At 43.5% G+C, this 23,439-nt stretch overlaps 1 protein-coding gene across 1 annotated transcript in view; it reads left to right on the top strand.

The window, feature by feature from the left end:
* Positions 1–1,460: 1,460 nt before the first annotated feature.
* The window catches only part of TTLL4 (tubulin tyrosine ligase like 4), a gene marked incomplete at its 5' end in the record, with an annotated part of 53,288 nt that continues 31,309 nt past the window's right edge, over positions 1,461–23,439 (top strand). The window contains 11 exon segments of the mRNA XM_073634305.1: positions 1,461–2,838; positions 4,277–4,368; positions 4,452–4,512; positions 6,706–6,830; positions 11,039–11,149; positions 11,297–11,373; positions 13,849–14,043; positions 15,783–15,865; positions 17,102–17,230; positions 17,585–17,707; positions 22,347–22,445. Coding sequence (XP_073490406.1) covers positions 1,553–2,838; positions 4,277–4,368; positions 4,452–4,512; positions 6,706–6,830; positions 11,039–11,149; positions 11,297–11,373; positions 13,849–14,043; positions 15,783–15,865; positions 17,102–17,230; positions 17,585–17,707; positions 22,347–22,445 — 2,381 coding nt within the window.

The following is a 23,439-nucleotide window of genomic DNA, read 5'->3' on the forward strand; positions in this document are numbered from 1 at the left end:
TGACTGCGATCGATCACTGTATCCTGTCTATGGAGGAGCAGTGTGGTCACCTTTCCCTTTCCTCACCTCCATAACATTGGTGATATGTTCTCTTAGCTTGAGAAATATGAGAATTGAAAAGGTAGAAAGCACAGAAAATGATCATCTCTCTGGATTTTTTTATTTTATTGCTAGTTTACTCTTCTCTTTTAGCCCTCATGCACACAGACTTAAAATAACGTTATGAAAACACCAGTATCTTTGCAGTAATTTTTTAAGCTTTTTTCAGCGTTTTTGCAATAGCGTTTTTGAGCGTTTTTCCGCGTTAGCGTTTTTAGCGGGTTTTTTTTTTTTCAATGGATCAAAAACGTTAAAAACCGTTGGTGAATGACGTTTTTGAGCATTTTTGAGCGTTTTTTCAGCGTTAGAGCGTTTTTACAGCTGAAAAACGTCTCTCAGAACCCACTGGTCCTGGGTTTTTTTTTTACAGCTTAAAAACGCCCAGGCCACTTGCAGCTCAAAAACGCCTAGGTGGGCATGAAGCCATAGACTAACATAGACAGGCCTTTTTAAGCTGCAAAAAAAGCTCAAAAAAGCAGCTGTAAAAACGTCCGTGTGCATGAGGACTAAAACAGACCAAAAAATAAAGTTAAAGGGGTTTTTTTTTTTTTTTAAATTATACTTACCTAGGTGGAGGCAGCATCGGTCCCCCATTGGCTCTAAGGCTGCATTCCCATCTATGCAGTTTGCTTTTGAGCGTTTCTGCAGTGCTTTTTGCTGTTTTTGTGATTTTATTTTTTTTTTTTTTTGGCAAATTTTTGTGCAGATTAAAAACTACAAATTGCGGTAAAATAGCCGTGGGAACGCGCTACTACATGCTTTTTTGCAGTTTCTCTATTGAACCAAAAAAGCATGAAAAGCACTGTTTTGCATTAAAAAAAAAATCCCTGACCCTTTTGAAAAACGCACAGGCACAAAAATGCATTAATGTGTTCCATAGGAACCCATGTTAAAAATGTCCTGGGTTTCTGCAAAACGCATGAAAAAGGCATTGGTGTGAACTGAGCCTTAGCTTGCTGATCGCTTGGTTCTCTGAGCTTTGTGAGCAGAGTTGGTGATGGTCAGTCACTGGCTCTCTGTCCTCCCCACACTCGCCTGAGCATTGGGCTGTGGAGGGGGCAGGAGCGGCTAGCTCAGGCTCTCAATGGCTCGCTGAGAGGCTAAACCAGGTGCAGATCCTGACCATTTTGTCACGATCTTGCCCCAGCCTGGACCGGCTCCATGACTTCAGCCTGCTGTCTGCTGAAAACTGGTCACAGGAGTGCAGAACAAACTGCTGATCCACAGAAGTACAGCCAAACAAGCTTTGGCTGTACTTCTACTTTTTTAAATATGCAAAGTTCATGTGTGGGGTTTGCATACACCATATAATTACCATATTCATACTTTATTTTAATTTTTTTTTTTTTTTCCTCTTTTAGGCCCAAGTGTCCGTCCGTCAGGATATTTAGCCATGTGGCTTTGATGAAGATGTATTTATTGTTGGACTAAGATCTATTGATATGGCCATTTAATGGCATCTGTTGGGGCTCAGGTGTATGATGCAGAATTTAAATGTGACTGTATTCCAAAGCTGACTCGTCAGCTGGAGAAACCCAAACCACCCAAAAAGAGCCACGTGACTACACAGGTCTTGCCTATCTGTAAACTGGAGAAGAAGAATGCTACTTTTGGCTACAATCGTCAACATGTTCACTGTATGGTTCCCAGTTCTTATTTTTCTGCGCCAAGTAAGAAGGCAGTGTCTATAACACCAACTCCTCCAAGGACTCCGCCAAAATACTTTGAAACTCTTGAAAGAACTTCGGTCTTCTATAGACCGTTGATTCACCAGAGACCTTACAGTAGAACTGAATCTCCATCTTTAAGAACAAAAGCAGAAGATCAGAGGTCATACGCCTCTACAGTCAGGCCTTTTCCTAAGTCTATCAGAAGTGCTGGTGCCATGACCTCCTCGTTGATAGATCAGTTTCCTCTGCCCAGTGCAGCGGGAGAGCTCACTGAAGTTGGTATCCGAAGACCTACCAGTGTAACGCTATCGCCAAAACTTTCTTCAGATGCTTCCAGGCCGGCCCTAATTATGAACTCTTTTTTATATCCTACCAGTGCTAAAGTGCCTTTGCCTCCACAGGGGGACAATAGAAAGAACAAAACTTCTCCACACGGAGCAAAGTCTGCTTCCTGGCATAATGGTGAGACTGTTTTGCCCAGTAGTGGGGTTCCAATATTAACTCACAATAGTATTGGCCCAGAGAATGTTTCCTCCAGTATTCAAGGGGCAGCCAAAACAGAGGATGCTACGTGTCCAATACATAACACCGTTACTGATGTTCCTTACAGAGGGGTCCAACTTACGCAAGCTGTAAGACGATTAACTGGAAGACATTTTGACATTACACCAAAAGCAGTTTACCAAAATGAAGAGGCATTAACTAGCTTTGATGAAAAATCTCCACCTGCCTTCCATCCAGGCCTTCCAAATAACATCTCGCCTTGCAGCCTGATATCTGATAGTCATTGCCTTAGTGACAGTGGTAGTCTTTGCAGTGCCAACGTCTGCACCAAACTAAACACCAGCAATTTGATTGCTGCAGAAATGGACTCTAATAATGTTGGTACTACATATCAAACTACTGAGACTTCTAGTATAACAAGTGAACCCCAACCTCCTGTTACTGGGGAAACGGCACAGCGAGAGAACATCACTGTAATGGCCTCTCAGATCTCAACCATTCATCTTAATAGAGCTTGTGTGAAAGACGTTGGTGACCAACCAGATTCTGCAGCAAGTGAGCAAGAGTAAGTTGTACTCTATTTTATTTTCATGGTGTCGGGTGTTTAGTCCAGTGTAAGATTGTTATTTTCATCTTTCTATCTCCTAAATCCGTGTCTCCAAACTGTGGCCAGCTGGCTGAACACGGCCCTTTTCTTGCTTTTATCTGGCCCTTGTGGCACTGTTCCACCCACTGATATGAGGCACTATTCCCCCCCCCCCCCCCGACACCAATGATGGGGCACTATCCCCCCGACACCAATGATGGGGCACCCCCCCCCGACACCAATGATGGGGCACTATTCCTCCCCCCGACACCAATGATGGGGCACTATTCCTCCTGCTGTCCACAGGCCCTATATCATTTTTATTCTCTCACTGACCACCAAACCTCAGACATTTTCTACTCCCAATTGCCGCAGTCTGGCCACCCTATAGTCTGAAGGACCATAAACTGGCCCTTTGTTTAGAAAGTTTGGAGACCCCTGTCCTAAATACTTGCACAGCCAATTTTCCACTGAGGACTGTGTTAAACCAGCAGTTTGACCTTGCCATGACCATACTGCTGCAGAGCTTAGATTAAGAGAAGAAGCAGCACAAGAATCCAATTGGTGGTACTGTAGTGCTCATGTCCTAACAAGCTTGCTAATAGAAGAGAGCAGAGGTGACACACAGGTGAGCTCATCAGTCTGCTGCTTCTCCTTGTACCATCCAATTGCAGGCTGAGGAAGAGACAAGACCTGTAACTGTTATTTAATTACAGCAGACTAAAGTCAGGTCTCCCCTCATAACCAGGCAGGGCTTGTCCTGTGTGGCAAAGCTGTATCAATCTCAGAACTGGATGGACAGATATACAAACCTTTTGAGAGGTAAAAAGGCTTCCATACATGTATCCCATCTGTATGCTTAGCTTGCCTGAAGTTCAAGTGGTTCTAAAGCCTTAAGGTTTTTCACCTGAATGCATTCAGGTGAAAAACCTTCTCTGCTGCAGCTGCCCCCCCAGACCCCCCTTTTCCTTACCTGAACTCATCTGTTCCAGCGATGTGCAATGGCTTCCACCACTGTTTCTCTCCTCATTGGACAGATTGATAACAGGAGCGATTGGCTCCCTCTGCTGTCAATCAAATCCGGTGACATGGGGGCGGGGCAGAGTCCCGCTGTCTGTCAATGTACACAGCAGTGGGACTCAGGAGTAAGCACGGACAGGTGCACCCAGGGAAAGCAACTTTCCCTGGGGGCATCCGATGAGGAGGTGGGGCCTGGAACGTCGGCGAGGGACCCCAGAAGAAGAGGATCGAGGCTGCTCTGTGCAAAACCATTGCACAGAGCAGGTAAGTATAGGCATGTTTGTTATTATTTTTAAAACAAAGCTTTACAACCACTTTCAGCTTTTATTTGGCTGTATGCACTACTCACACTTGTTTGACGTTCTTTATTCTGAGCTTTTGTTTTTTTTCATTGTAGCCTTCTGGTGCCAATCTGTGAACCTGACTGTGCCGAGGAGGAGCTTCCGGAAGGTCTAGATGACAGCCAGGATGAAGAAGAGGATGAGGAAGGTTGGTATATGTTAAGAAATGACTGCCCCAGTATCTTCTCTCAGTGGTCCCTGATTCCTCATATTTTCTGTGTTCTAATTCAGATCCTGATGACCTTTCTGTTATCCAAGTGTCCTCTGCTTCACTGATGTCAGACTCACCCAGGTATAATGTTTTACATATTGTCATTATGCTTCTCTTACCCTATGTGACTTACCGTGACTAGTCGTTTCCAAAGAATTTGTGGAAGATTGATTTAACCTTTTTCTATTTTTGCTGGCAAAGCTGTGTGGTGTAGCCAAAAATCTAATATATTACAGCCTAATAGACTGCATTAAAGTGTATGTAAACCTTATTTCTTTCACATAGAAACTTTTTTTTTTTTTTTTTACTATTATGTCTTCACAGCACTTGCACTGCTTTAAAATCTCACTTCTGCTCTTGCTTATAATCAAAACTCAGCACGTTGCTTGAATTAGACTTTTCACCTCTTCCTGTCGCTGGGTGACACCTAAGCATGCATAATGTTTGTTACCAGGGGATACACATTACTGCATGAAATTGCAGGACAACATACTTGATGCATGCTTCGCCTCACTGATAAGTACAGTTATATAGTACAAAGCAGGCCAGGCTAAATCGAAGCTTCAAGCGGTTGTAAAGGTAATTTTTTTTTTAAAAAAAAATAACAAACATATCATACTTACCTTCACTGTGCAGCTCGTTCTGCACAGAGTGGCCCCGAACCTAGTCTTCTGGGGTCCCTCGGCGGCTGTTTCAGCTCCTCCCCGCAAGCATTCACCACCTTAATGCGAGCTCCCTCGCATGGTGGTGAGTGCTTGCGGGCGCGCTCCCGTGATACAGCCGGCGGCTATAGCCGCTCGCTGTATCACTCGGCCCTGCCCCCCGGCGCGCCGCGTCATCGGATGTGATTGACAGCAGCGCGAGCCAATGGCTGCGCTGCTTTCAATCCATCCACTGCAGCCAATCAGCGACCAGGCTGAGCTGCAGCGAAGATGACAAGAACGTGCAGCGAAGATTCGAGGCGTCAGGTAAGTAAAACGGGGGGGCTGGGGGCGGCGGTACTGTCAAAAGTTTTTTCACCTTAATGCATAGAATGCATTAAGGTGAAAAAATTTTTACTTTTACAACCCCTTTCAGCTATCTTTAGCTTGCCCACCCAAGGGTGTGATTGACAGCACTTTTCGTCTCTATTGCTGCGTACTGAGGTCAGCACTTCACATGTTGCCTGTGAATGAATTGTATGCACTTAAAGGCTAAGTTCACCTTTTGGAACATGTTACATGTTCCACCTGAATTTAGGAGGGAACACATAACCTGTTTTAACTTCTGCCTCCTCTTCTTCTGATATATTTTTTTTTTTTTTTTTTTTTTTTACCAGCCCTGTGATAGCAGGCTGTAGATTCTCTTCCCGCAGCTGAAAAACAGCGAGGCTGTGCTGGTCTCCACCCACATGGCTGCGTTCTTCATTCAGAGTTCTGTGAATAAATGGACTACAAATACTGTCGGCTGTTGACGCCAACGGCTTGTAGTTTTCAATGGACTAAGAGGGCACTGGTGAGTGCTCTGGTAGTCCACTGATTTTTCCTGCATTCAGTAACTGTCTGTCCCTATATGAGGTACGGGCAAACAGTGTGCTGAATCTGCAGGATCTTGGTATTGCATCTGCTGATTGTGGGTGCAATGCCTTACAGGCTGCACAGGGAAAAATACATAATTCATAAATGCACTTTTTTTTTTTTCCTAAACCTGCAAAAAAGGTGTGTGAGAATATGTATGTCTATCTATCTATTCTTATCTATTCTTATCTATCTATCTTATCTATCTATCTTATCTATCTATATACATACATGTGAGAGAGATCTTTAAAAAAAAAAGAGTAATATATAGTTTTTTGGGACTTGCACCACAAAAACAGCCATTTTATTAGAGTTTAGGTCTATCTTTTATTTATTTATGGCTTTTTTTTATCCTTGTATTTTAACTTGGCGATCCTGCCAGTAACACACTTGCAGTTCATACTCTCTGTGGAGGAGCAGTGTCGACACCCTAGGCTGCTCTTTTGATTAGTCTAACCCCCCCCCCCTGCTCTATATTTCATTTACAGAGTAAGGAGGGGTTCTGTAATTCGTAGGACAGAACTTGGAACATTGAGATTTTAGTTTAGTGCACTGTGGGATCTAAGAACACTGGATTTCTGGCAGGGTTAACATGTATTTTTATGCAGTCGCAAACAAACTTTACCTGAGCTTGTCAGGTGTGTGTGTGTGTGTACACACGTGTAAGTAATTGTAAATGTATGAGTGGTACAATTCAGATTATGATCTTTATTTTTAGACCATGTGCTGACAATATGGATGAGACGCCTGTAAATGGAGACCTTATTCTGAAACCTGCCTTGACCCCTAGCCTGTTCCCGAACATGCCTTCGACTGTTTACTTTGGCACTCAGGATGAGAAGGGTAAGATGTGCGCATGTTGCTTTCACAATGGGATGCCTCCCAACAGAGAACTGTGTTGAGTTCGTAATTCATGCAAAAACTAAAGCTGACCATACATTATAGAATTTTCTTGTACAATTTTCCTTTAGATTTACCAAAACCATGTAATATGAGGTCAAACCTAAACATTTTCTATTTGTATGCAATCTGGTAGGCCCTTGGTCTACATAGTTTTAAGGTAAATCTAAAGGAAATAGAACAAGAAAATTGTATAATGTGTAGCCAGCTTAAATCGGAGGTCTGCCCACCGCTACAAAAATTAAAAGCCAACAGCTACACATACTGCAGCTGCTGGCGTTTAATAGGACAATTGCCTGTGCATCAGCTGTTGGGTTCATGCCGCCGCCTAATGCGCTCCTCTCTCTCCTACTGGTCCGGCGGCAGGGGAAGGAGGAGGGAGCAGAGGGGTCCAGACCCCCGAAAGTGGGAACAGGATACCTGTCAGACGGGTAACTGCCCCCTCCCCCGAAAGGTGCCAAATGTGGCACCGGAGGGGGAGAGGAGACAAATCAGAGGAAGCTCCACTTTTGGGTGGAACTCTGCTTTAATACAAATTTTGCCCAAGTGGTGTTTTTGTAACAAAATTACACAATTTGTAACATGTATATCAGCAAAAGTGTGTTCATATCAAAACATTCTGATCGTTAGTAAATACTGACACTCATTGGGGGAGCTTTACCAAAACTGGAGCACTCCGAATCTGGTGTAGCTGTACCTGGTAGCCAATCCGCTCATAACATCAGCTTGTTCAATTAAAGGATAAGTTCACCTTTTGACAAAAATAATAAATGCAAAGTTTTTCATTTATCTTTTTGTTTTGGGAGCCGTAAAGTATTGCACCTGTGATCAGCAGGTTGCTGATGCCATGCCAGGTCTCCTGTAAATCTGTCAGTGTATCTGCTTTCTTGTACCTCGTCTGAGCAAACTGATACATTCTAACAGGAAGAATCAATGAACTACCACAGCATTAACAGCGCTGTGGTAGTTCATTGAGAACTACAAGCTGACAGCTGCTAAGGCCGTCGGGACTTGTATTTTTCCATCCACAGAACACTGTGCACGAGGGACGCAGCTGGGTGGGCAGTATATGGGTGTAAGATGTTATGAAAGGTGAACTTGTCCTTTAAGCTTTGACAATAAAACTAGAAGCTTTCTCTCTGCAGAGCTGAACCAGATTTTGCACGCTTCAGTTTTAGTAAATCAGCCCCATTGTGTCCACTTTTTTGTCATAATGAGTGTTTTCACTCCAGTATTGAATCCAGAACAGCCATTCTCAGCCAGGCATCCGTGGAAACTTAAAGTTTCCTCCAGAGGTTGCCTGAGATTCTTTGAGTAATGAGCTGTTGGCAAATTGGCCCTTTGCCTGATGGTCCCTGGATATTTCTGGAGCCAGTGTCACCTGGAATAGTCAGTGGTGTAGGACCAGTGAAATCTGTCCCTTCTGATAAGTAACCAAGGGCACCAATGATCCTTTTAGCTGTCTGTAAAGGTTACATTCTTCACAATGAGCACCAGTATAAAGGGACCAGTCTCCTATCGGCCTCCAATGTAAGGCACCTTTCACACCAGCAGACCGATCGGGTCTGCCTGTCAGTTTTTCAGACAGACCTGATCTGACCACCCATTGTCCTTAATGGGGCGGCGGACTTTCACATGGGCATCTGATCCAACAAATCTGCTGAAAACGGACACATGGCGATATGTTCGCCATCCATCCAGCGGATCGGATGGAAACGGACATGCAGTCCGTTTCCATCCGAGTGCCCCATAGAGGACAGTGGGCTGTGTCAGCCCTGCAGGACTTAGTTGCATGCATTGCTTTCGCACATTCATCCACAAAGTTCTCCATACAGGAGGTGTCTTGAAGCTGTCTTTACCAACAAAGGATTTTGTACGAAGTATTAAATTTCAGTTTGCACTTTCAATACGTTTTCCATTTTATTACACATAACTTAATTTCTGAACTTATTTGTTTTGGTGCCTTTGTATGGATTGCATGGGTTGTTACTGACATGTGGTCAATAAATTGTTAAACTTCAATAAACAAATTTGACAAGAAAAATTTCTTCAGTAGCACCATTAGGGTCCTTTCACACAGGGGCGGTTTGCAGGCGCTATTGCGCTAATAATAGCACCTGCAAACTGACCCGAAACAGCCGCTGCTTTAATTCCAGTGCGAAAGCCCCGAGGGCTTTCACACTGGAGCGATGCGCTGGCAGGACGGTAAAAAAAAGTCCTGCCAGCAGCATCTTCGGAGCGGTGAAGGAGCGGAGTGTATACTGCTCCTGCCCATTGAAATCAATGGGACGGCGCGGCTATACCGCCGGCAAAGCGCCTCTGCAGAGGCCCTTTGCGGTGGTTTTAACCCTTTCTCGGCCGCTAGCAGGGGGGTAAAACCGCCCCCGCTAGCGGCCGCATACCGACGGTAAAGCGCCGCTTACAATAGCGGCGCTTTACCACCGACGACGCCCCCGCCCCAGTGTGAAAGGACCCTTAGAAATATATTTACCTAGAAAAATGTTGACGTGTTCAATACTTTTTTTTTTTTTTTTTTTTTTTACCCGCTGTATTTGTTGTACTATTTTTGTAGCTGGGCAAGTATGAAATGTTGCCAATAAACTGGTACAGGTTGAGGTTCTTCCCTTTTTTTTTTTTTTTTTTTTTTTTTTTTTTTTTCCACACTTTTTTTTTGTTTTACCTTTTTATCTCCTGTTTAAAAAAAAAAAAGGGGGGGGGGGAGGCTGTGTACATGGCTCAGTAGATAAGACTGAAACTTTACACACTCAGCTAAATGAGTCAAAGTATTGACTCATACCTCTCCTTTATTTGGCTCCATCTGAGTTTTCACCTAGAGATGCAATACAGTATCTGGGGGGGGGGATACCTTTATTCTCTTTAAATGAAAAAAGCATAGTGCTCTGAGAATTCTTTGTACTGTTGTAAATGCGTATTTTAGTAGATGGGTTTTGCACACACAAAGGAACATAGTCAGATTAGCCACCCAAGGCTGATAAAATCATAGTGTGGCTGCATGTGCAGAGCAGTGTAAATACAAACAGGAATCTTCACCTCAGAAAAGACCTAGTGGGGTTGATTTACTAAAACTGGAGAGTGCGAAATCTGGTGCAGCTGTGGGATGGTAGCCAATCGGCTTCTAACTTCAGCTTGTTCAATTAAGCTTTGACAGGAAAACCTGGAAGCTGATTGGTTTCTATGCAGAGCTGCATCAGATTTTGCACTCTTCAGTTTTAGTAAACGAAATCCCAGCATGTCCATAAATGTCTAATAGGGCGTACACACGGTCGGACTTTGTTCGGACATTCCGACAACAAAATCCTAGGATTTTTTCCGACGGATGTTGGCTCAAACTTGTCTTGCATACACACGGTCACACAAAGTTGTCAGAAAATCCGATCGTTCTGAACGTGGTGACGTAAAACACGTACATCGGGACTATAAACGGGGCAGTGGCCAATAGCTTTCATCTCTTTATTTATTCTGAGCATGCGTGGCACTTTGTCCGTCGGATTTGTGTACACACGATCGGAATTTCCGACAACGGATTTTGTTGTTGGAAAATTTTATCTCCTGCTCTCCAACTTTGTGTGTCGGAAAATACGATGGAAAATGTCCGATGGAGCCCACACACGGTCGGAATTTCCGACAACACGCTCCGATCGGACATTTTCCATCGGAAAATCCGACCGTGTGTACGGGGCATAATTCTTGGGTAAAGTTCCACGTTAATATATTGTAAGTTACCTGTCATTAGATGTAGTTTGAATTATTTTTTCTTTTTTTGTTTTTCATCTGGTGATCCTGCTAGTAGTACACTTCCTATGTGTCAGTGCTCACTGTACTGCACTGTATCAGGAAAACAGACAGGACTACTACACTACTCTTCTCCATAACATGTAGGAGGTTCTGTAGTTAACAGAACAATGTAGCTGAGTGCAGCCCAGGCAGAAATCACAGGAAGTTTGTCATCTCACTACATTTCTGGCAGGATCAGCAAATGTGTTTTTGCACTTATCAAATAGCTATAACAAAACCCTTTTTAAATGATTCAACATACCAAAAGGGATCAAATAACCAAAATGAATTGTTGGTGTTTACATATATTTGAAGAAGTCACTATTACAAGCCTGCTTATTGCTTTGTGTCTCCAGTGGAACTACTGCCTTGGGCACAGAGAAAACTGCTGAAGTGGAAAATGAGTACTGTGACACCAAATATAGTGAAACAAGCTGTTGCCCGGTCCCACTTCCGTGTTACCAAAAGTGAGTACCATACTTATGTCTCTCTTTATGAAATCCTATCCACACCTGTAGGTAGTTCTGTATTTTCCTGAAGTCCGATGTCTTATTACTTACAAGTGATTATTGACTCTCTGATAACAGCCTTAATTTGGTATCATTTTTCTGTAGAGAACCATGACTGGTTGGGTTGTTGGGGCCATCACATGAAGTCTACGGCCTTTAAAGGCATCCGAGAATACCAGAAGGTAATGTTCTTACAATGCTGTTAAAACCAAAGAGATATAAAAAAAGAAAAATGTAAAGGTTGTAACTTTTGGGCTTCATGTACAAGGGACTTTGTTCAACCTCTCCTGAACGATTTAACTTGACAGCTAGAAACCGGTGTCTAAAAACGGCCGTTTAGCCGCGTTTACATGCCGCGTTTAGTCTTTTAGCCGCGTTTGCGTCTTGAAGCGTTTTGAATTTTTTTTTTTTTTTTTTTTTTCAAAATAGCAAAAAATGAAAAATGCCTGTAAATGAAACATGGCTAAACGCATGTTACCGCGTTTAGCGTTTGAAATGCCTCTAAACACAGCTTCTAAAAGCATTTTTTTGGGTTCCCAAAAAAAGCCTTAGAAACGACTATAAATGACCCTGTGTACATGTACTGATAAGATAACATAGAGGAGAGTTCAGGAGCAGTTGAAAAAAATGCCCAACTGCTCCTAAACGTCCATTTACCAGCAGCAGTGTACATGAGGCCTTGGGGTTCGTTCACACTAGCAGCTGCTGTCACCAAGCCGGTCAAGGCTTGTTCAAGATCGCATCCATTTAGTCAGGATCTGCCCAGAACCCTGGACCGGCACCCAGCTTAGACTGTCAGCTGGCCACTTCCGCCCCCTCCACAGCCCAGCGCTCAAGTGAGTGCAGGGGGGGCAGAGCAGAGAACCAGTGACTGACAGTCACTGGCTCTCTGCTAAGAGAGCTCTGAGAACCGAGCGATCAGCGGTATTTGATCACTGGGCTCTGTGTTGGAGCCAGCAGGGGGCAGATGCAGCATTGGAGCATGAATTATAAAAAAAAAAAAAAAAAAAACCCATACTTCTTCTAACTCTTGAATCCCCTTTAACCCCTTAATATGGTTGCAGAGCGGCCCCGTTCACTTGAATGGGTCACATTCGACAGATACTATGCCTGTAGTAGGAAGCCAAGCTGTTGTCATAGATGTAATATACGGTTAAGCATTGTCCTGCTAGGGACAACACCTGGATGGGAGCGTATGCTGCTCTAAAACCTGGATATATCTGTCAGCATTCATGGTGCCCCCATGCCATCAGAGATGCAGGCTTTTGAATTGAGTGCTGATAACAAGCCGGGATGTCCCTCTCCTCTTTAGTCTGGAGGACGTGGAGCCCATGGCTGCCAAAGAATGTCCATTTTTGATTTGTCTGAGACACAGAACGGTTTTCCACTTTGCAACAGACCATTTTAAATGAGCTTTTACCCAGAGAAGATGCAGTGCTGTCTGAGGGCCCAAAGATCATCGTGTTTTGACCTTGTCCCTTCCGCACAGATTTTTCCAAATTCTCTGAATCTTTTGATGTTTATATGTACTGTAGATGATATATTTCAAGTCTTCGCGATTTTTATTTTTTTTTTTTTTTTATGTTGGGGAACATTATTCTGAAATGGGTTGATATGCTTTAGATGGAGCTTTTCACAAATTAATGAACCTCTGCCCATCTATACTTTTGAGACACTGAGTCTCTAAGATGCTCTTTTGATACCCAGTTATGTTACTGACCTGTTGCCGATTAACCGAATTAGTTGAAAAATGTACCACTTATTTGCCAGTTTATTTTTGCCCTGTCCCAACATTTTTGAGACTGCCATCAATTTCAAAATTGCCTGATTTTTCTTTTCTTTACCACTTGCCAACTGTGTAACTTGGATAAAGTGGAACTTCTGAGGCATGCATGTGCGCTACCAGCAGCCCCGCTCCCACTGTGATTATACACAGTGAGAGCTGGTCCGCTGGCACCTACCGATCCTTCAGTATAGAAGGCATGGATCCTGTGATCCATGCCTTCCCCTAGTACATATATATATTAATTCTATCAGAAATTTAAAGGGGCTTTTTTTATTTATTTATTTTTTAAAATTTGTCTTTCTTCCCAAAAGAAAGCTCTATTTGTGGGGAAAATAAAGGCATAAATTTTATTTGGGTACAGCAGCGCATGACTGCACAATTGTCAGTTAAAGTTTGGCAGTGCAGTATCGCAAAAAATGGCCTGGTCGTAAAGGGAGGGGTAAATCTTCTGAAGGGCAAGTGGGTAAAATGGTCCATTTGTTTGGGGGTTTTTTTTTGGTTTTTTTTCTCAGTTAAAACATGAGTTTGAGATTTGCAAACCATTGCATTCTGTCTTTTTTTTTTTTTATGTAGATTTTACACAGCATCCCAACTTTTTTTATAATTGGGGTTGTAATTTCAGTAATGTTATCAAAAATATTGTATAGAACAGCCCTGAGTGTTGTATGCACTAAATATGCCATATTGTTTGTTCTTAGATCTACAATTTGCTGTTCATTCTAATGTCTCTTGTAATATTAGCTGGAGTTCTGTTAAGATCTGAAAGTTATTTCAGGGGTTCCTCCATTTTCAAAAGGTTGAGAAATCCTAAGCCTAGGCCGTACTTTTATTTATTTTTTTTTTTTAAACTTTTTTTTTTTTTTCTCTCCAGCTGAATCATTTCCCAGGGTCCTTTCAGATTGGCCGGAAGGATCGCCTTTGGAGGAATTTGTCAAAGATGCAGGCTCGCTTTGGGCGCAAAGAGTTCAACTTCTTACCGCAGTCATTTGTTCTTCCTCAGGATATCAAGCTGTTGAAGAAAGCTTGGGAGGAGGGGGGAACAAGGCAAAAATGGATCGTTAAGCCGGTATGGGGCCAGATATTGTGAAAGCACAAGGGATGGAATTAAAGCGGAGGTCCGCCCACTGCTGCAAAAATTAAAAGTCAGCAGCTGCACATACTGCAGCTGCTGACTTTTTAAAAAATCAGACACTTTCCTGTCCTGGAGTCCAGCGATGTCGGCACCGCAGCTGATGTTTCAATTGGCTGCCGGGTGCATTTCGCCTCCATTGCGAGTAAGGAAAGCCGTCGGTGCAGCCTTTCAGCTTCACTCCGGGAACCCTACTGCGCATGTGTGAGGCTCTGCTCCTCCTCCTGGCCCGGTGACAGGTGGAGGAGGGAGCCCGGCTGGTGACGTCAATACCCGCAGCTGAGACTCCCGGAAGTTGGGAAAGCATACCTGTGAAAGACAGTTATGTTGTCCCCCCTCCCCCCGAAAGTTGCCAAATGTGGTATGGGAGGGGAGGAGGAGTACAATGAGCGGAAGTTCCACTTTTGGGTGGAACTCAGCTTTAAGTTGATGTAAATTTTGCAAAATTGCCTAATTTTTACTCAACTCCTCTACCGATGTGATGTTTGTATTTCACCCTCTCTTCTGCTATTCCTTAAGGTGATTGTAAATCTTATTTTTTTTTTTAAAATAACACACGTTATACTTACCTGCTCTGTGTAATGGTTTTGCACAGAGCAGCCCCGATCCTCCTCTTCTCGGGTCCCCTGCCCAGTGCCCACCATAGCAAGCCGCTTGCTATGGGGGCACTCGTGCATACTCACTCCTGTGTCTTATGGACACACAGCAGGGCTAGGCCTTGACCCCCCCTGCTCCCTAAAGAAATCCTACAAAAAGAAAACGAATGCAGCAATCGTATCTAAAAATTAGTAAGCTGCAATGTAATGTTTGCTTTTGACCCCTTTCACACTGAGGCTTTTTCAGACGCTTTAGTGCCTGCAAAGCGCTTTGGCAGTGCCACAATACAGACGCTTTTCACCCTTTCTTCAGCCGCTTGCTGGGGTTAAAAGCGTCCATCTAGCAGCCGAAAAGCGCCACTAAAACGATGGTAAAGCGCTGCTAAAACTAGCGGTGCTTTACCGCTAACAGGCTGCCTGCAGAATACTCTGGGAAGGTGCAGGAAGAAGACCAATCACCCTACACAGGGAGAGAGGGCAGCAGTGAGCGGTCCTTATTACAGGAAGCTTTTGCACATAGGTAAAGTTTCAAATTGGATTACTGCACAGATCCAGAGGAAATGCACAACAATCCAAAGTTCAAAGAACAATATGCTTTGATAATATTTGCATATCCCGGCGTTCAGCTTGAACACCTATGCCATGTTAAGGTGTACGGTTTATAAATTTGAAGTTCATGAATATAATGTTTTACAGCACAACACAGATCTACAGCTCCACCTGCAGTAGATGACGTGTATGATCAAAGTATGTTTCACTACTTGTACTTGACTACAGACGAGCATTGATCAATACGTCTGTTACAAATGTAATGTATCTGTACTAAAATTAATCTTTGTTAAAAATAAACAATCTATCTTAACGAGAGAATTTATTACGATTTTTTTTTTTTTTTTCCCAGCGGTGGCCTTTTTCAGAATTAGGCCATCAATGGCACCCTTCAGGTGTCTCTCCTAACAGGTGTCCTGCAAATCCCTTGGATGCTAATGACTTCAGAAGCTCTTAGGCTGACAATAAGCACTGGATTGTTCATACATTCTGTAGATCTGTATTACAATTTGATGTATCTTTTGTTCTCAGCCAGCGTCAGCCAGAGGAATGGGGATCCAGGTTATACACAAGTGGAGCCAGCTTCCTAAGAAGAGGCCACTGCTGGTACAAAGGTAGGCAACACACTGCTAACTTGTATCATGGCAACCTGACACGCCATAAGTACTCTCTGCACTGCCTTATTGAATAAGCCTTTTAAAGCCCAACTCTGGGCAGAATAAAAATGACCCCTTGCAGTGGGGCTGTGTTAGCACTGCAAGCCTTAAAAGCTCATTTTGTCTAGCAGAGAAAACATTTTACTTGCCTGATCCTTCGCTCCCCACCGATCCGATGTTGTACTGTCCCTCAGCATTCTCATGTTCGGAGCGGGGCTATGGACCCAGCTCTGTTCTAGCTGATGTAAGAATTCTAGAGCGCGGGGATTGCAGAAGCTGTGGGGACTGATCTACCTGCAGGGAGGTTTGGGTAAGTATATTTCTTTTTTTTCCCCCCTAGACATAAATGAGCAATTAACATTTTCGACGCACAGCCGGGATAAATTTGTTTCGTTCCCGGAGTTGGTCTTTAAGAGTCGTCATGTATGCTGCCTACAATCAGCAGTAAGATTCTTCTGTACTTGTCTAGCAGATCACAGAAATAATATGATGCAACAGCAGCTCATTAGACTGATCTGCAGTCTGTACTGATATGAATGTCCATGTTCAATTATTTACGTCCTTGGTGCCCAATCTGCGGCACAAGGACCACATGTGGTCCTTTGGTGTTTGAAGTGCATCCCTCAGGCCCCAGTGGTTGGTAGTTGGAGCATTGATTTGCAAATGGGCCTTTAAAAATAGTAATTTATAGCACAGTGGTCTCCAAACTGCGGCCCGAGGGCCAGATGTTGCCCTTTGCTTGCCTTTTATCTATTCCACCAACTGACCCCAATGACAGAGCGCCATTCCCCCTACTGACACCATCAATGGGGCACTATTGTTGCACTCATTGATTAACAGGACACTAATCCTCCAGTTAAAACCAATGGTGGAGCACTGACGCCGGGATATTTTCTACTCCCACTGGCCACATTCTGCCCTCCCCCAAAAGCCCAAAGGACGGTAAACTGGCCCTTTGCTTAGAAAATTTGGAGACCCCTGTTCTAGCAGTTTCATTGAACATGTGCCTAGTCTCTAGCTGTCTCTTACTCTGACCACTTATATTAGTAAATCTTCAGTTTATGACAGTCTTTTATGTAACATTACATGTAATAACTATATTATGTGCCTCTATCGGGTGCCACATTTAAGGTCACCTATACCTTGTATGTTGACAATCACTGATTTGCATATTCGGCTTTCATTGTATGTCAGGTACCTGCACAAACCCTACCTCATTAGTGGCAGCAAGTTTGACTTGAGGATCTATGTTTACGTGACGTCCTATGACCCCCTGAGAGTGTACCTGTTTACCGATGGCTTGGTGCGATTTGCCAGCTGCAAGTAGGTCTCTTTTCTTTTACATACTGTCATTTCTGATCAAGTGGCAGCTATTGAGGGAGTTCCATATCTGCATACAGACTTTTTTTTTCTCTTTTCCAGCCAAGTATTTCTGTAAAAGGCATATTTACTTTTATAGTGAATGTTACATTGTACGACTACACGGGGCTAGTCATATTCCATTTCCATAAATTGGATGAATCTGAGGCTGTACTCAACCAGTCGGGGACTTGGTGCCATTCTTCTATCAGAATTTTTTTATTATGAAACTTTTATAGGTCATTACATGACCTAACCAAGACATATCTCCATAGTTCTCTGTATAATTTGTCATCCTTATACCATCTGTCTTCCCAGGTATTCCTCTTCCTTAAAAAGTCTGAGCAACAAGTTCATGCACTTAACTAACTACAGCGTCAATAAGAAAAATGTAGACTACAAGGCCAACACAGATGAGACAGCTTGCCAAGGACATAAATGGTATGTTGAGCCAGGGTCATTTATGTCATGTGAGTTTTGGGGGTGAACAAATGAAAGTGGAATTCAGGAGCCTTTCAGTCCAACCTAAGAGCAAATGTTCATTTCCTTAGAGTTCTCCCCTGTCTCCGCTTCAAAAGCTGGCCATACACTAGTAGAATTTCGGTTGAAAATGATCTGTTAGGAATTTTTGTATGATTGTCTAATTATTAGTGAGGTCAAATCCACGTTGTTTTTTTGCCCGCTGTGACAAGAAAATTATAAGCAGCGGGGATGGAAATTTTATTCTCGAGTGATCAAATTTCTAGCGGTGATTTGCAGATCTACTAATGCAGCCCTCAAAATATCCACTCGCCTGCTTGCATTGGGCGAGTGGAAATGAGCTGAGGGCAAGTGTGGGGCCGCATCGGAGAGGGGGGCAGTTGCCCCTTGCATGCCGGGTTAAATGGGAGCCAATTCTCCTCCCTGCCTTCACCCCCTGTCATTCTTATAGCAGGGCCTGGCATACAGCCTGAGTTGGCAAAAAAACTAGAGGGGGCAGGGAGGAGGAGGAGGACGGGAGCTGTCAAAGTTTACTTTTCCCATTACCAAGCTGGTGATTGGTTGCTCGGACCAACTGGCAGCAAAACACCAGCTTGTTAATAGGAAAAGTTAACTGTCCAGTTCTGTGCTTTGCTGTAAGTCTTTCTATCCTAAATAATTGAAAATGTCATTCATTGGTTTTAATTTTTTTGAATGCTATATTTAATATAGCATTAAAATATTTAATTAACAAGACACTAATGTGTACAGTGCCAATAATATTTTATCATTTTATTTATCACAGATCACTTAAATATGCTTTTATGTTAATATTGTTAAAGTTGTTTATTTTTGTAACTTCTGCATAAAACGTTTAACCGTGTCATTTCATGAGATAATTTACGAGGGTGGAATTAGGGGCAGGGTAGGGATTGGGTGGGGCAACTGCTGACAAGTAACTCCTTAAGGCCTAGATAGTAGCTCAGGACTTGAAATTTTGAGCCCTGTACTAATGTATGCCCAGCTTAGGAAAAATGCCTGGGGATATTTGGGCAGATATGTTTCGCTGCCCTGAATGGGTGAAATGACAATGTCTTAAAGTGAATGTAAACCTCAGAAATAAAATATGAACAAAGCATGTCCCTATTTATTGTGTACTTGTCTCAAACCAGAGCACTAATTGTAATTTCTGTCTGCTGCCTCCTTCCTCTGCTATCTGCATAAATCACAAAATGTTGACAGGGTAGAGACCTACCGAAGATTGATACTATCAGGGGTTAAATTCCCCCATTGAGTGGGACTTTAAACACTCAAAAAAAGTAGTTTATACGTTTTTATTTTAATTCCATAAAATGTGATGTACAAGTAACATAAAAGTTCACATAAAGTAGATACAAAATCACAAAATACAGTATGTACAGTAGGGACGGAAAGTATACAGACCCCCTTACATGTGTGCCGATCCGAACAGGTTGAACCGTTCAGATCACGGATCGGTGACGATCTGTTGCACCCCTAGCCATGAGTCTTTTTGGGAAAGATGTAACAAGTTTTTCACACCTGGATTTGGGGATCTTCTGCCATTCCTCCTTGCAGATCCTCTCCAGTTCTGTCAGGTTGGATGTAAATGTTGGTGGACGGCCATTTTTAGGCCTCTCCAGAGATGCTCAATTGGGTTTAAGTCAGGGCTCTGGCTGGGCCATTCAAGAACAGTCACGGAGTTGTTGTGAAGCCACTCCATTATTTTAGCTGTGTGCTTAGGGTCATTGTCTTGTTGGAAGGTAAACCTTCGGCCCAGTCTGAGGTCCTGAGCACTCCGGAGAAGGTTTTCGTCCAGGATATCCCTGCACTTGGCTGCATTCATCTTTCCCTCAATTGCAACCAGTGATGCTGCCACCACCATGCTTCACTGTTGGGACTGTATTGGACAGGTGATGAGTAGTGCCTGATTTTCTCCATACATACCGCTCAGAATTAAGGCCAAAAAGTTCTATCTTGGTCTCATCAGACCAGAGAATCTTATTTTTCATCTTGGAGTCCTTCAGGTGTTTTTTAGTAAACTCCATGCAGGCTTTTATGTGTCTTGCACTGAGCCTTCCGTTGGGCCACTCTGCCATAAAGCCCCGACTGGTGGAGGGCTACAGTGATGGTTGACGTTCTACAACTTTCTCCTGACTGCATCTCTGGAGCTCAGCCACAGTGATCTTTGGGTTCTTCTTTACCTCTCTCACCAAGGCTCTTCTCCCCCGATAGCTCAGTTTGGCCGGACGGCCAGTTCTAGGAAGGGTTCTGGTCGTCCCAAACGTCTTCCATTTAAGGATTATGGAGGCCACTGTGCTCTTAGGGACCTTAAGTGCAGCAGAAATTTTTTTGTAACCTTGGCCAGATCTGTGCCTTGCCACAATTCTGTCTCTGAGCTCTTCAGGCAGTTCCTTTTTGACCTCATGATTCTCATTTGCTCTGACATGCACTGTGAGCTGTAAGGTCTTATATAGACAGGTGTGAGGCTTTCCTAATCAAGTTCAATCAGTATAATCGAACATAGCTGGACTCCAGTGAAGGTGTAGAACCATCTCAAGGATAATCAGAAGAAATGGACAGCACCTGAGTTAAATATATGAGTGTCACAGCAAAGGGTCTGAATACTTAGGACCATGTGATATTTGTTTTTTGCTTTTTTAATATATCTGCAAAAATGTCAACAATTCTGTGTGTTTTGTCAATATGGGGTGCTGTGTGTACATTAATGAGGAAAAAATGAACTTAAATGATTTTAGTAAATGGCTGCAATATAACAGAGTGAAAAGTTTAAGGGGGTCTGAATACTTTTGTCCCCACTGTATATGCTTATTTTTTTGTTATAAATGCAGAGATCACATATAGGTATCCGATGCGTTTCAAAGTCAAATGGCTCCTCCTCCAAAGTCAAATGGCATGATGTGATTTGTAGTAGAAACCACAACATATTAGAGCATGTAAAATGGCATCTCAAATTAACAAAGATTCTCCACCCACCCCTCGCTTGTCCACCTTGCCTTGGGGGTACAGGAATGATGGCAACTAATTTTCTTTATCCGTTTTTATGAGATCTGTTTTTGTTTCACTAATAAGGAACACTCTCTAAGTACAATGCACGAACTCTGCGCTTTGTTAGAGAGAACCTTAGTTTAAGGAAGTGGTGCAACAGCCATGCTGATATATCCGTTATTAAATATTTTTATTTAATTCATAAAAAAAACAAAGGAAAAAAACATGGTCGTTCAACTTTTTCCACCCTTTTTACCACATAGCAGCCCTTGAAGTAACCCTAATGTCCCGGGGACTCCCTGCTAATAATTATATCTACACCTCACAGTACTTTACCATGAACGGTAAGCTGTATGTATAAGGATATATAAAAGACTTAAGAAATTTGGCATGCTTCCTGTATTTGACACCTAGGGCTGTTTCATACAAAAAATTATTTCAGTAACTGATTCAATTATGGATTATAATTAACCCTAAAAATCGCCGATGAAAACTGTAGTGTCCCTCACCAGTGGCGGCCCATCCATTAGGGACGCCCGAGTGCCCCCGCCTCTATCCACGCCCGCCACCCCCTATTCATGTATCCGGCTCCTTTCAGGACGCCGGGCGCATGAATTACAGCGGCGGAGGGTGTTTTTTTTTGTTGTTTTTGTTTTTTGTTTTTTTGCTTTTTTTTTTTTTTTTTTTTTTTTTTTTTTTTTTTTTTTTTTTTTTTTTTTGTGCACCTGATTAGAGCCGGAGGCTTCAAAATAGAGTGGGCTCTTGGCGCAGAGCATTACGCTTCGAGCCCACCCAGGTGTTACAACAGCGTCTGACACCTGTCTTCTGACTGGCCAAAAAGAGGAGTCCCAATAGGCCGCCAAGGAGGAGGGAGGAAACGGAAGCCACCAAGATGCCCTTGGAGAGCAGGGGAAGCCGCCACTGAGCAGGGGAAGCCTGGGAGAAGCGATGCCCGCTTACATTGCTGGTCAGTGGAAAAGTGTCCCTTTACAGTGGTGGCGAGTGGAAATTGGACCATCCCATTGGTCAGTGGGAGAAGTGTACCCTTCCATTGGTGGTCAGTGGGAGGACCACCTTCTTGCAGTGGTTGTCGGAGAGTCAGATCCACTTACATTTTTGGTCGGTGGAAAAACACCCCTTTTTCATTGGTGGTCATTGGAGAAAGGCTGCCTTACGTTGGTGGTCATTGGAAGAAGAGCCCCATTACACTAGTGGTCAGTGGGGAAAAATGCTCCACACTTTGGCGATCAATTAGAATTTTGCCCTCCTTAAAAAGGTAACTGGTGTCAGTGGTCAATTTTCTGAGAGGTGGAAATTGCTCAGTGCACCAGGAGCCCCCTAGACACCTCCTAGAGAAGCCCTGGGGTTCCAAAGAACACGGTCTCAGACACTGGTGTCAGCCATAGAAGTGTATGATTGTTTTGCTTATTTTCTAACCTGCAGAAGGAGTATGGGAGCTGGAATAGGATTGGTGGTTGTATTAATTTTGGATTAACTCAAATGCAGCTCGCTTTTGTTGCGTTTTTTTTTTTTTTTTTTTCCAGTATTATCGAACTATGATAAAGCAGATATAAAAACCCCTTTCTTTGTGCAGGGCACTCAAGGCATTGTGGACCTACCTCAACCAGAAGGGATTCTGCAGTGAGAAAATCTGGGAGAAGATCAAAGAAATGGTGATAAAGACAATAATTGCGTGAGTTTGGAGTTCTTGGGCCAACTTCTCTTACTATAAGGGCGCTCAATCTTTTGAAGAGGGAGAGTCACTTAGTGATTTGGTAACCGGTCGCAGGCCACAATGAAATGGTTCCGAATTTCGAGTTTTTTATTTTCAATAGCATAATGAATATTTTCCTCCTGCAGCCGCTGAATGCCGGCAGGATTTAAGGGAGGAAAAGCCAGCTTTCTGCGTTTGTAGAAGGAAAATGGAGAGGATCCATTCCTCTATATTCTGCCCCTCCTGTCCAAGTGGAAAACAGATTGTGACAGGGAGGCTGTACAGGCCGCCTGGAGTAAGGGGCGGGTCACCATTGCGACCCCTGGCACTACACCAGAGGGTGGGGCTGGCGGGAGAGTGCGGTAAAAACACGCCTCAGCTATGAGGTTTTACCTCCCCCCCCCCCAAAGCACAAATGTAATTAAGCACCTTTTTGTCCTGAGCTCCCTGTAAGGCTTTTTTCACACTGATGCGTTGCACGGTTTACCTGTGCCACGGATGCAACGCATTGTACCTGTGGTTTTTCTGCGATTAAGCCATGCTTTGCCATAGGCCTTTTTATTATATCTTGTGGGTATAGTGCACTTTCTGAAAGCTCACCAAACCCACAAGATGTAATAGTCTGGCTCAGTGCAGCTAAGCCATAGGAAAGCCGCAGGTGCACTACGCTGCACCTGTGTGTCAGTGTGAAAACGGCCTAATAGTAGTTCACTCTTGGCAGGTCGGCAAGCCCAGATCGCGATCAATGGGTTGCCGACCCTGGGCATGCGCTTCCCTGGTTTGAGGTTACGGGCCACATCGGAGTGCTCCACGGGCCACAGGTTGAGCACCCCTGACTACTATTTTTTTGTGTGTGCAAAGTTGGTGCCAATTCAGTAGAAATTTATTCTTGATATCCTGCTGCTCTCATTCAGGGTTCTGTGTAATCCTAGGGCAGTAATGGCAAACCTTGGCACCCCAGATGTTTTGGAAC

Source organism: Aquarana catesbeiana, linkage group LG06, assembly GCF_042186555.1.
Source record: "Aquarana catesbeiana isolate 2022-GZ linkage group LG06, ASM4218655v1, whole genome shotgun sequence".
In the NCBI taxonomy this organism is placed as follows: Eukaryota; Metazoa; Chordata; class Amphibia; order Anura; family Ranidae; genus Aquarana; species Aquarana catesbeiana.